The sequence below is a fragment of the Heterodontus francisci genome, chromosome 10 (assembly GCF_036365525.1).
Source record: "Heterodontus francisci isolate sHetFra1 chromosome 10, sHetFra1.hap1, whole genome shotgun sequence".
NCBI classification, from domain to species: Eukaryota; Metazoa; Chordata; class Chondrichthyes; order Heterodontiformes; family Heterodontidae; genus Heterodontus; species Heterodontus francisci.
In genome coordinates, this window is record NC_090380.1 from 82,183,332 (window position 1) to 82,196,186 (window position 12,855).

At 57.2% G+C, this 12,855-nt stretch overlaps 1 protein-coding gene across 4 annotated transcripts in view; it reads left to right on the forward strand.

The window, feature by feature from the left end:
* The window catches only part of cip2a (cellular inhibitor of PP2A), a 102,377-nt gene that overhangs the window by 66,242 nt on the left and 23,280 nt on the right, over positions 1-12,855 (forward strand). For all 4 annotated transcript variants that reach the window (XM_068040881.1, XM_068040880.1, XM_068040883.1 and 1 more), the window contains one exon: positions 11,911-11,985. In XM_068040881.1, coding sequence (XP_067896982.1) covers positions 11,911-11,985 — 75 coding nt within the window. The remainder of the gene's footprint in view (positions 1-11,910; positions 11,986-12,855) is intronic.

Here is a 12,855-nt window from a genome sequence, read left to right on the forward strand (position 1 = left end):
CTCGCTCTCGCTCTCGCTCTCGCTCTCGTTCGCTCTCGTTCGCTCTCGCTCTCGCTCTCGTTCGCTCTCGTTCGCTCTCGCTCTCGCTCTCGTTCGCTCTCGTTCGCTCTCGCTCTCGCTCTCGTTCGCTCTCGTTCGCTCTCGCTCTCGCTCTCGTTCGCTCTCGCTCTCGCTCTCGTTCGCTCTCGTTCGCTCTCGCTCTCGCTCTCGTTCGCTCTCGCTCTCGTTCGCTCTCGCTCTCGCTCTCGTTCGCTCTCGCTCTCGCTCTCGTTCGCTCTCGCTCTCGTTCGCTCTCGCTCTCGCTCTCGTTCGCTCTCGCTCTCGCTCTCGTTCGCTCTCGCTCTCGCTCTCGTTCGCTCTCGCTCTCGTTCGCTCTCGCTCTCGTTCGCTCTCGCTCTCGCTCTCGTTCGCTCTCGCTCTCGTTCGCTCTCGCTCTCGTTCGCTCTCGCTCTCGTTCGCTCTCGCTCTCGCTCTCGTTCGCTCTCGCTCTCGCTCTCGTTCGCTCTCGCTCTCGTTCGCTCTCGCTCTCGCTCTCGTTCGCTCTCGCTCTCGCTCTCGTTCGCTCTCGCTCTCGCTCTCGTTCGCTCTCGCTCTCGCTCTCGTTCGCTCTCGCTCTCGTTCGCTCTCGTTCGCTCTCGCTCTCGTTCGCTCTCGCTCTCGTTCGCTCTCGCTCTCGCTCTCGTTCGCTCTCGCTCTCGTTCGCTCTCGCTCTCGCTCTCGTTCGCTCTCGCTCTCGCTCTCGTTCGCTCTCGCTCTCGCTCTCGTTCGCTCTCGCTCTCGCTCTCGTTCGCTCTCGCTCTCGCTCTCGTTCGCTCTCGCTCTCGCTCTCGTTCGCTCTCGTTCGCTCTCGCTCTCGCTCTCGTTCGCTCTCGTTCGCTCTCGCTCTCGCTCTCGCTCTCGCTCTCGTTCGCTCTCGCTCTCGTTCGCTCTCGCTCTCGCTCTCGTTCGCTCTCGCTCTCGCTCTCGTTTTCGCTCTCGCTCTCGTTCGCTCTCGCTCTCGTTCGCTCTCGCTCTCGTTCGCTCTCGCTCTCGTCGTCGCTCTCGCTCTCGTTCGCTCTCGCTCTCGTTCGCTCTCGCTCTCGTTCGCTCTCGCTCTCGTTCGCTCTCGCTCTCGTTCGCTCTCGCTCTCGCTCTCGTTCGCTCTCGCTCTCGTTCGCTCTCGCTCTCGTTCGCTCTCGCTCTCTCGTTCGCTCCTCGCTCTCGTTCGCTCTCGCTCTCGTTCGCTCTCGCTCTCGTTCGCTCTCGTCTCGCTCTCGTTCGCTCTCGCTCTCGCTCTCGTTCGCTCTCGTTCGCTCTCGCTCTCGTTCGCTCTCGCTCTCGTTCGCTCTCAGCTCTCGTTCGCTCTCGCTCTCGTCAGTTCGCTCTCGCTCTCGCTCTCGTTCGCTCTCGCTCTCGCTCTCGCTCTCGTTCGCTCTCGCTCTCGCTCTCGTTCGCTCTCGCTCTCGTTCGCTCTCGCTCTCGTTCGCTCTCTCGCTCTCGTTCGCTCTCGCTCTCGTTCGCTCTCGCTCTCGTTCGCTCTCGCTCTCGTTCGCTCTCGCTCTCGTTCGCTCTCGCTCTCGTTCGCTCTCGCTCTCGCTCTCGTTCGCTCTCGCTCTCGCTCTCGTTCGCTCTCGCTCTCGCTCTAGTTCGCTCTCGTTCGCTCTCGCTCTCGTTCGCTCTCTGCTCTCGTTCGCTCTCGCTCTCGTTCGCTCTCGCTCTCGTTCGCTCTCGTTCGCTCTCGCTCTCGTTCGCTCTCGCTCTCGTTCGCTCTCGCTCTCGCTCTCGCTCTCGCTCTCGCTCTCGCTCTCGCTCTCGCTCGCTCTCGCTCTCGTTCGCTCTCGCTCTCGTTCGCTCTCGCTCTCGTCGCTCTCGTCTCGTTCGCTCTCGCTCTCGTTCGCTCGCTCTCGTTCGCTCTGTCGCTCTCGCTCTCGTTCGCTCTCGTTCGCTCTCGCTCTCGTTCGCTCTCGCTCTCGCTCTCGTTCGCTCTCGCTCTCGTTCGCTCTCGCTCTCGCTCTCGTTCGCTCTCGCTCTCGTTCGCTCTCGCTCTCGTTCGCTCTCGCTCTCGTTCGCTCTCGCTCTCGTTCGCTCTCGCTCTCGCTCTCGCTCTCGCTCTCGTTCGCTCTCGCTCTCGTTCGCTCTCGTTCGCTCTCGCTCTCGCTCGCTCTCGCTCTCGCTCTCGTTCGCTCTCGCTCTCGTTCGCTCTCGCTCTCGTTCGCTCTCGCTCTCGTTCGCTCTCGCTCTCGTTCGCTCTCGCTCTCGTTCGCTCTCGCTCTCGTTCGCTCTCGCTCTCGCTCTCGTTCGCTCTCGCTCTCGTCGCTCTCGTTCGCTCTCGCTCTCGTTCGCTCTCGTTCGCTCTCGCTCTCGTTCGCTCTCGCTCTCGTTCGCTCTCGCTCTCGTTCGCTCTCGCTCTCGTTCGCTCTCGCTCTCGTTCGCTCTCGCTCTCGTTCGCTCTCGGTCGCTCTCGCTCTCGTTCGCTCTCGCTCTCGCTCTCGTTCGCTCGCTCTCGCTCGCTCTCGCTCTCGTTCGCTCTCGTTCGCTCTCGTTCGCTCTCGTTCGCTCTCGTTCGCTCTCGTTCGCTCTCGTTCGCTCTCGTTCGCTCTCGTTCGCTCTCGTTCGCTCTCGTTCGCTCTCGTTCGCTCTCGTTCGCTCTCGTTCGCTCTCGTTCGCTCTCGCTCTCGTTCGCTCTCGTTCTCGTTCGCTCTCGTTCGCTCTCGTTCGCTCTCGTTCGCTCTCGTTCGCTCTCGTTCGCTCTCGTTCGCTCTCGCTCTCGTTCGCTCTCGTTCGCTCTCGCTCTCGTTCGCTCTCGTTCGCTCTCGTTCGCTCTCGTTCGCTCTCGTTCGCTCTCGTTCGCTCTCGTTCGCTCTCGTTCGCTCTCGCTCTCGTTCGCTCTCGCTCTCGTTCGCTCTCGCTCTCGTTCGCTCTCGCTCTCGTTCGCTCTCGCTCTCGTTCGCTCTCGCTCTCGTTCGCTCTCGCTCTCGTTCGCTCTCGCTCTCGTTCGCTCTCGCTCTCGTTCGCTCTCGCTCTCGTTCGCTCTCGCTCTCGTTCGCTCTCGCTCTCGTCGCTCTCGCTCTCGTTCGCTCTCGCTCGCGTTCGCTCTCGCTCTCGTTCGCTCTCGCTCGCGTTCGCTCTCGCTCGCTCTCGCTCTCGCTCTCGCCTCTCGCTCTCGTTCGCTCTCGCTCGCGTTCGCTCTCGCTCGCGTTCGCTTTCGCTCTCGCTCTCGTTCGCTCTCGCTCTCGTTCGCTCTCGCTCTCGTTCGCTCTCGTTCGCTCTCGCTCTCGTTCGCTCTCGTTCGCTCTCGCTCTCGTTCGCTCTCGCTCTCGTTCGCTCTCGCTCTCGTTCGCTCTCGCTCTCGTTCGCTCTCGCTCTCGTTCGCTCTCGCTCTCGTTCGCTCTCGCTCTCGTTCGCTCTCGTTCGCTCTCGCTCTCGTTCGCTCTCGCTCTCGTTCGCTCTCGCTCTCGTTCGCTCTCGCTCTCGTTCGCTCTCGCTCTCGTTCGCTCTCGCTCTCGTTCGCTCTCGCTCTCGTTCGCTCTCGCTCTCGTTCGCTCTCGCTCTCGTTCGCTCTCGCTCTCGTTCGCTCTCGCTCTCGTTCGCTCTCGTTCGCTCTCGCTCTCGTTCGCTCTCGCTCTCGTTCGCTCTCGCTCTCGTTCGCTCTCGCTCTCGTTCGCTCTCGCTCTCGCTCTCGCTCTCGTCGTCTCGCTCTCGTTCGCTCTCGTTCGCTCTCGCTCTCGCTCTCGCTCTCGCTCTCGTTCGCTCTCGCTCTCGTTCGCTCTCGCTCTCGCTCGCTTCGCTCTCGCTCTCGTTCGCTCTCGCTCTCGTTCGCTCTCGCTCTCGTTCGCTCTCGCTCTCGTTCGCTCTCGCTCTCGTTCGCTCTCGCTCTCGTTCGCTCTCGCTCTCGTTCGCTCTCGCTCTCGTTCGCTCTCGCTCTCGTTCGCTCTCGCTCTCGTTCGCTCTCGCTCTCGTTCGCTCTCGCTCTCGTTCGCTCTCGCTCTCGCTCTCGCTCTCGTTCGCTCTCGCTCTCGCTCGCTCTCGTTCGCTCTCGCTCTCGCTCGCTCTCGTTCGCTCTCGCTCGCTCTCGTTCGCTCTCGCTCTCGCTCGCTCTCGCTCGCTCTCGTTCGCTCTCGCTCTCGCTCGCTCTCGTTCGCTCTCGCTCTCGCTCGCTCTCGCTCGCTCTCGTTCGCTCTCGTTCGCTCTCGCTCTCGTTCGCTCTCGTTCGCTCTCGCTCTCTCGCTCGCTCTCGTTCGCTCTCGCTCGCTCTCGTTCGCTCTCGCTCTCGTTCGCTCTCGCTCTCGTTCGCTCTCGCTCTCGTTCGCTCTCGTTCGCTCTCGCTCTCGTTCGCTCTCGTTCGCTCTCGTTCGCTCTCGTTCGCTCTCGTTCGCTCTCGTTCGCTCTCGTTCGCTCTCGTTCGCTCTCGCTCTCGTTCGCTCTCGCTCTCGTTCGCTCTCGCTCTCGTTCGCTCTCGCTCTCGCTCGCTCTCGTTCGCTCTCGCTCTCGTTCGCTCTCGCTCTCGTTCGCATCTCGCTCTCGTTCGCTCTCGCTCTCGCTCTCGTTCGCTCTCGCTCTCGTTCGCTCTCGCTCTCGTTCGCTCTCGCTCTCGTTCGCTCTCGCTCTCGTTCGCTCTCGCTCTCGCTCTCGTTCGCTCTCGGCTCTCTGTTCGCTCTCGTTCGCTCTCGCTCTCGTTCGCTCTCGCTCTCGTTCGCTCTCGTTCGCTCTCGTTCGCTCTCGTTCGCTCTCGCTCGCTCTCGCTTCGCTCTCGCTCGCTCTCGCTCTCTCGCTCTCGCTCTCTCTCGCTCGCTCTCGCTCGCTCTCGCTCTCGTCGCTCTCGCTCTCGCTCGCTCTCGCTCTCGCTCGCTCTCGCTCTCGCTCTCGTTCGCTCTCGCTCTCGCTCTCGTTCGCTCTCGCTCTCGCTCTCGTTCGCTCTCGCTCTCGTTCGCTCTCGCTCTCGTTCGCTCTCGCTCTCGTTCGCTCTCGCTCTCGTTCGCTCTCGCTCTCGTTCGCTCTCGCACTCGTTCGCTCTCGCTCTCGTTCGCTCTCGCTCTCGTTCGCTCTCGCTCTCGCTCTCGTTCGCTCTCGCTCTCGTTCGCTCTCGCTCTCGTTCGCTCTCGCTCTCGTTCGCTCTCGCTCTCGTTCGCTCTCGCTCTCGTTCGCTCTCTCGCTCTCTCGTTCGCTCTCGTCTCGCTCTCGTTCGCTTCTCGCTCTCGTTCGCTCTCGCTCTCGTTCGCTCTCGCTCTCGTTCGCTCTCGCTCTCGTTCGCTCTCGCTCTCGTTCGCTCTCGCTCTCGTTCGCTCTCGCTCTCGTTCGCTCTCGCTCTCGTTCGCTCTCGCTCTCGTTCGCTCTCGCTCTCGTTCGCTCTCGCTCTCGTTCGCTCTCGCTCTCGTTCGCTCTCGCTCTCGTTCGCTCTCGCTCTCGTTCGCTCTCGCTCTCGTTCGCTCTCGCTCTCGTTCGCTCTCGTTCGCTCTCGCTCTCGTTCGCTCTCGCTCGTTCGCTCTCGCTCTCGTCGCTCTCGCTCTCGTTCGCTCTCGCTCTCGTTCGCTCTCGCTCTCTCGTTCGCTCTCGTTCGCTCTCGCTCTCGTTCGCTCTCGCTCTCGTTCGCTCTCGCTCTCGTTCGCTCTCGCTCTCGTTCGCTCTCGCTCTCGCTCGCTCTCGTTCGCTCTCGCTCTCGTCTTCGCTCTCGCTCTCGCTCTCGTTCGCTCTCGCTCTCGTTCGCTCTCGCTCTCGTTCGCTCTCGCTCTCGTTCGCTCTCGCTCTCGTTCGCTCTCGCTCTCGTTCGCTCTCGCTCTCGCTCTCGCTCTCGCTCTCGTTCGCTCTCGCTCTACGTCGCTCTCGCTCTCGCTCTCGTTCGCTCTCGCTCTCGTTCGCTCTCGCTCTCGTTCGCTCTCGCTCTCGTTCGCTCTCGCTCTCGTTCGCTCTCGCTCTCGTTCGCTCTCGCTCTCGTTCGCTCTCGCTCTCGTTCGCTCTCGCTCTCGTTCGCTCTCGCTCTCGTTCGCTCTCGCTCTCGTTCGCTCTCGCTCTCGTTCGCTTCGCTCTCGCTCTCGCTCTCGCTCTCGCTCTCGCTCTCGCTCTCGCTCTCGTTCGCTCTCGCTCTCGCTCTCGCTCTCGCTTCGCTCTCGCTCTCGTTCGCTCTCGCTCTCGCTCTCGTTCGCTCTCGCTCCTCGTTCGCTCTCGCTCTCGCTCTCGTTCGCTCTCGCTCTCGCTCTCGTTCGCTCTCGTTCGCTCTCTTCGCTCTCGTTCGCTCTCGCTCTCGTTCGCTCTCGCTCTCGTTCGCTCTCGCTCTCGTTCGCTCTCGCTCTCGCTCTCGCTCTCGCTCTCGTTCGCTCTCGCTCTCGTTCGCTCTCGCTGTCGCTCTCGTTCGCTCTCGTTCGCTCTCGCTCTCGCTCTCGTTCGCTCTCGCTCTCGTTCGCTCTCGCTCTCGTTCGCTCTCGCTCTCGTTCGCTCTCGCTCTCGTTCGCTCTCGCTCTCGCTCTCGTTCGCTCTCGCTCTCGCTCTCGTTCGCTCTCGTTCGCTCTCGTTCGCTCTCGTTCGCTCTCGCTCTCGTTCGCTCTCGCTCTCGTTCGCTCTCGCTCTCGTTCGCTCTCGCTCTCGTTCGCTCTCGCTCTCGTTCGCTCTCGCTCTCGTTCGCTCTCGCTCTCGTTCGCTCTCGCTCTCGTTCGCTCTCGTTCGCTCTCGCTCTCGTTCGCTCTCGCTCTCGTTCGCTCTCGCTCTCGTTCGCTCTCGCTCTCGTTCGCTCTCGCTCTCGTTCGCTCTCGCTCTCGTTCGCTCTCGTTCGCTCTCGCTCTCGTTCGCTCTCGCTCTCGTTCGCTCTCGTTCGCTCTCGCTCTCGTTCGCTCTCGCTCTCGTTCGCTCTCGCTCTCGCTCTCGTTCGCTCTCGTTCGCTCTCGCTCTCGTTCGCTCTCGCTCTCGTTCGCTCTCGCTCTCGTTCGCTCTCGCTCTCGTTCGCTCTCGCTCTCGCTCTCGTTCGCTCTCGCTCGCTCTCGCTCTCGTTCGCTCTCGCTCTCGCTCTCGCTCTCGTTCGCTCTCGCTCTCGTTCGCTCTCGCTCTCGTTCGCTCTCGCTCTCGTTCGCTCTCGTTCGCTCTCGCTCTCGCTCTCGTTCGCTCTCGCTCTCGTTCGCTCTCGCTCTCGTTCGCTCTCGCTCTCGTTCGCTCTCGTTCGCTCTCGCTCTCGCTCTCGTTCGCTCTCGCTCTCAGTTCGCTCTCGCTCTCGTTCGCTCTCGCTCTCGTTCGCTCTCGCTCTCGTTCGCTCTCGCTCTCGTTCGCTCTCGCTCTCGTTCGCTCTCGCTCTCGTTCGCTCTCGCTCTCGTTCGCTCTCGCTCTCGTTCGCCTCTCGCTCTCGTTCGCTCCGCTCTCGTTCGCTCTCGCTCTCGTTCGCTCTCGCTCTCGTTCGCTCTCGCTCTCGTTCGCTCTCGCTCTCGTTCGCTCTCGTTCGCTCTCTCTCGTTCGCTCTCGCTCTCGTTCGCTCTCGTTCGCTCTCGCTCTCGCTCTCGTTCGCTCTCGTTCGCTCTCGTTCGCTCTCGTTCGCTCTCGCTCTCGTTCGCTCTCGTTCGCTCTCGTTCGCTCTCGTTCGCTCTCGTTCGCTCTCGTTCGCTCTCGTTCGCTCTCGTTCGCTCTCGTTCGCTCTCGCTCTCGTTCGCTCTCGCTCTCGTTCGCTCTCGCTCTCGTTCGCTCTCGCTCTCGTTCGCTCTCGCTCTCGTTCGCTCTCGCTCTCGTTCGCTCTCGCTCTCGTTCGCTCTCGCTCTCGTTCGCTCTCGCTCTCGTTCGCTCTCGCTCTCGTTCGCTCTCGCTCTCGTTCGCTCTCGCTCTCGTTCGCTCTCGCTCTCGTTCGCTCTCGCTCTCGTTCGCTCTCGCTCTCGTTCGCTCTCGCTCTCGTTCGCTCTCGCTCTCGTTCGCTCTCGCTCTCGTTCGCTCTCGTTCGCTCTCGCTCTCGTTCGCTCTCGCTCTCGTTCGCTCTCGCTCTCGTTCGCTCTCGCTCTCGTTCGCTCTCGCTCTCGTTCGCTCTCGCTCTCGTTCGCTCTCGCTCTCGTTCGCTCTCGCTCTCGTTCGCTCTCGCTCTCGTTCGCTCTCGCTCTCGTTCGCTCTCGCTCTCGTTCGCTCTCGCTCTCGTTCGCTCTCGTTCGCTCTCGCTCTCGTTCGCTCTCGCTCTCGTTCGCTCTCGCTCTCGTTCGCTCTCGCTCTCGTTCGCTCTCGTTCGCTCTCGTTCGCTCTCGCTCTCGTTCGCTCTCGTTCGCTCTCGCTCTCGTTCGCTCTCGTTCGCTCTCGTTCGCTCTCGTTCGCTCTCGTTCGCTCTCGCTCTCGTTCGCTCTCGCTCTCGTTCGCTCTCGCTCTCGTCGCTCTCGCTCTCGTTCGCTCTCGCTCTCGTTCGCTCTCGCTCTCGTTCGCTCTCGCTCTCGTTCGCTCTCGCTCTCGTTCGCTCTCGCTCTCTCGTTCGCTCTCGCTCTCGTTCGCTCTCGCTCTCGTTCGCTCTCGCTCTCGTTCGCTCTCGCTCTCGTTCGCTCTCGCTCTCGTTCGCTCTCGCTCTCGTTCGCTCTCGCTCTCGTTCGCTCTCGCTCTCGTTCGCTCTCGCTCTCGTTCGCTCTCGTTCGCTCTCGCTCTCGTTCGCTCTCGCTCTCGTTCGCTCTCGCTCTCGTTCGCTCTCGCTCTCGTTCGCTCTCGCTCTCGTTCGCTCTCGCTCTCGTTCGCTCTCGCTCTCGTTCGCTCTCGCTCTCTCTCGCTCGTTTCGCTCTCGCTCTCGTTCGCTCTCGCTCTCGTTCGCTCTCGCTCTCGTTCGCTCTCGCTCTCGTTCGCTCTCGCTCTCGTTCGCTCTCGCTCTCGTTCGCTCTCGCTCTCGTTCGCTCTCGCTCTCGTTCGCTCTCGCTCTCGTTCGCTCTCGCTCTCGTTCGCTCTCGCTCTCGTTCGCTCTCGCTCTCGTTCGCTCTCGCTCTCGTTCGCTCTCGCTCTCGTTCGCTCTCGCTCTCGTTCGCTCTCGCTCTCGTTCGCTCTCGCTCTCGTTCGCTCTCGCTCTCGTTCGCTCTCGCTCTCGTTCGCTCTCGCTCTCGTTCGCTCTCGCTCTCGTTCGCTCTCGCTCTCGTTCGCTCTCGCTCTCGTTCGCTCTCGCTCTCGTTCGCTCTCGCTCTCGTTCGCTCTCGCTCTCGTTCGCTCTCGCTCTCGTTCGCTCTCGCTCTCGTTCGCTCTCGCTCTCGTTCGCTCTCGCTCTCGTTCGCTCTCGCTCTCGTTCGCTCTCGCTCTCGTTCGCTCTCGCTCTCGTTCGCTCTCGCTCGCTCTCGCTCTCGCTCGCTCTCGCTCTCGCTCGCTCTCGCTCTCGCTCTCGCTCTCGCTCTCGCTCTCGCTCGGGCCTAGGACAGTACCCTGCCGGAACTCCTGCAGCGATGTCCTGTGGCTGAGATGATTGGCCTCAAAGCTATAACTGTGTTCCTTTGTGCTAGATATGACATGAGCCAACGGATGGTTTTACCCAATTCCCAGTGACTTTTTTTTCTAGAGCTCCTTGATGCCACACTCAGTCAGTGCTGCTTTGATGTCAATGACAGTCACACTTAACGCACCTCTGGAATTCAGGGCTTTTTCCTTATTTGGACCTAAGCTGTCTGGAGCCCAGTAGTCATGGTGGAACCATTGGTGAGCAGGTTATTGTTGAGTAGGTGCAGCTTCTATCACTTTGCTGATGATTGAGGGTGGTAATTGGCTGGATTGGATTTGTCCTGCTTTTTGTGGCCAGAACATACCTAGGCAATTTTCCACATTGTCGGGTAGGTGTTGATGCTTTACCTGTACAGGAACAGCTTGGCTATAGGTGTGGCTGCTTCTGGGGCACAAGTCGTCATTATAGCCATGATGTTGTCGGGGCCATGGCATGTACTGTGGCCAGTGCACTCAGCTATTCTTGATATCATGTGGAGTGAATCAAATTGGCTGAAGAATTCTGAGCTGGTGAGGGCCTTACCAGGAGGCCGAGATGGATCATCCATTTGGCACTTCTGGCTAAAAATGGTTGCAGATGCTTCAGTCACTGGGTGCTCTTCCCATTGAGGATGGGAATGTTTATCTCCTTCTGTTAATTGTTTAACTGTCTGCCACCATTCATTACTGGCTGTGGCAGGACTGCAGAGCTTTGATCTGATTCATTGGTTTTTGGATTGCTTAGCTCTGTCTATCACATGCAGCTGCTGCTGTTCATGCATGTAATCCTATAGCTTAACTAGGTTGCCGCCTCATTTTTAGATATGCCTGATGCTGCTCCTCATTGAGCCAATGTTGGTCCTCTGTCTTGATGGTAATGGTATAGTGAGGAATATGTCCAGCCAGGAGGTTGCAGATTGTGGTGGAACACATTTCTGTTGCTGCTAATGGCCCACAGCATATGAATACCCAGATTTGAGCTACTAGATCTGTTCTGAATCTTTTCCATTTAGTAGTGCCACAGAGTCCTCAATGTGAAGGTGAGACTTTGTCTCCAACGACTCTAGTGATCACTCCTAAAAATACTGTCAAAGGACGGGTGCATCTGTGTCCTGTAGATTGGTGAGATAAGGTCAAGTAGGGTTTTTCCCTTGGGTTGGTTCTCTAACCATCTGCCGCAGGCCTGGTCTGGTAGCTATGTCCTTTAGGGTCAGTAGTGGTGCTGCTGTGCCACTCACTGAGGATACGTTCTGTGCTCTTCCTATCCTTAGTCTTCTTCCAAGTGGTATTCAACATGGAGGAGTGTTGATTTAGCAGCTGATAATTAACAGGAAGTTTCCTTGCCCATATTTGACCTGATGCCATGAGACTTCACTTCTGGAGTTAATGTTAAGGTCTCCCAGGGCCACTTCCTCCTGATCGTATAATCACTGTGTTGCCGGAGACTGGGATGTTTGCTGAAAGATATGATTCTGAGAGTATGATTATGTCTAGCTGTTGTTTCATTAGTCTCTGGGACAGCTCTTCCAATTTGGCATAATTCCCTAGATGTTGAGGATTTTGCAGCGTTGACGGGGCTGGATGTGCTTTCGTCATGTCCAGTGACTAGTCGATGCCAGGTGGTCTGTCTGGTTCTTTGTTTTTTCATTTGTTCACAGGATGTGTGTGTTGCTGGCAGGACCAGGATTTATTGCCCTTGATGTGGTGGTGAGCCCCCTTGTTGAATACATCTGAATGGCTTGCTAGGCGGCACAGTGGCGCAGTGGTTAGCACCGCAGCCTCACAGCTCCAGCGACCCAGGTTCAATTCTGGGAACTGCCTGTGTGGAGTTTGCAAGTTCTCCCTGTGTCTGCGTGGGTTTTCTCCAGGTGCTCCGGTTTCCTCCCACAAGCCAAAAGACTTGCAGGTTGGTAGGTAAATTGGCCATTATAAATTGCCCCTAGTATAGGTAGGTGGTAGGGACAGGTGGGGATGTGGTAGGAATATGGGATTAGTGTAGGATTAGTATAAATGGGTGGTTGATGGTCGGCACAGACTCGGTGGGCCGAAGGGCCTGTTTCAGTGCTGTATCTCTAAACTTGAGGGCAGTTAAGAGTCAGCCACGATGCTGTTGGTCTGAACTCATGTCTCTGGAGCTTTAGACCAGGCCTTTGGATTACTTGTCCTGTAAGTAACCACTATGCTACCCTGCCCCATGTTCAATTGATAATCTAATTTGAGGGAAGTGGGGCAGTATAAAATGAACTGTATTGATGTCAGAGTTTTATGAAGAAACTTAGCTGTCAGTTGTGTGAAAAAGTGAGGCTTCATTTTAAATGTAATAGTTTCCGGAAAATGTATTTATTGAAAGCTGATCTCAAAGTAGAAGTGTTGAACTTTAATCTGCCATATGGTCATAAGTTTGCTCTCTTATGGGTAGTTTTGTTGTCAGCTGTATTATGTAAGCTTTGAACACCTGTAAAAGTTTTTCTGCTGCGGATCATGAATTAGTTTTGTTTTTATTTAGGTGTTTAAGAATATATTTAACATTTTATCTTTTCAAAGCTGAAGGAACAAGTCAAGGATGTAAGGCTGTCTGATGTGATGGATGTATATGAGCAGAAACTTTCATCACTTGCTGTAAGTACTGCTTGAAAATGATGGTATCATCTTTTTAAACCAGTTAACATTAAAAATTGGTAAAACCAATATTCTAAGTGCCACAAGTTATAGAAACAAATCATATTACATTAATAAAGCTGTTTTTTAAATTCAGAAGCAATAAATAAATCTTGAACATTTTAATATTTCCTCTCAGTTGATTTCAGTGGGGTTTCTTTTGTAGCTGAGTGTGAAGAATGTGAATGTGTCTGTACTTTTGAAGAATATTTTGTGGCAGCACAGAATTGTGGAATTTTGAACTATTCTTTAGTCTGATTTAGCAGTTGAACAGTAGTAGTGGGCAGCATGAACTGCAATTTTTAAAAATCACTTCAAGTTTAAAGTAAGGTTCTTTAATGTGATGCAGCATTTTTTGAAATCCGCCTAATTACTCCCATTGCCCATATAGCCATGCTGTGTCTGATGATTTAGTACACGTTCACTAGTATGAAAAACAAATTGCATACAAGTTGTAAAGAGCTTTTAAACTGTGTAGAAAAAATGTACGAAATTATAATCTTCACTTCTAAGTCTTTTCTTGCAAATTTTTTTGTGTGTACCTCAATTTATAATAGCACCTCTAATGCAATGAAATGTCCCAATGTGCTTCATAGGAGCATTGTTAGACAAAATTTGAAACTGAGCCACAGAGAGATACAGCACTGAAACAGGCCCTTCGGCCCACCGAGTCTGTGCCGACCAACAACCACCCATTCATATTAATCTTACATTAATCCCATATTCCCTACCACATCCCCACCATTCTCTTACCCCCTACCTACACTAGGGGCAATTTACAATGGTCAATTTACCTATTAACCTGCAAGTCTTTGGCTGTGGGAGGAAACC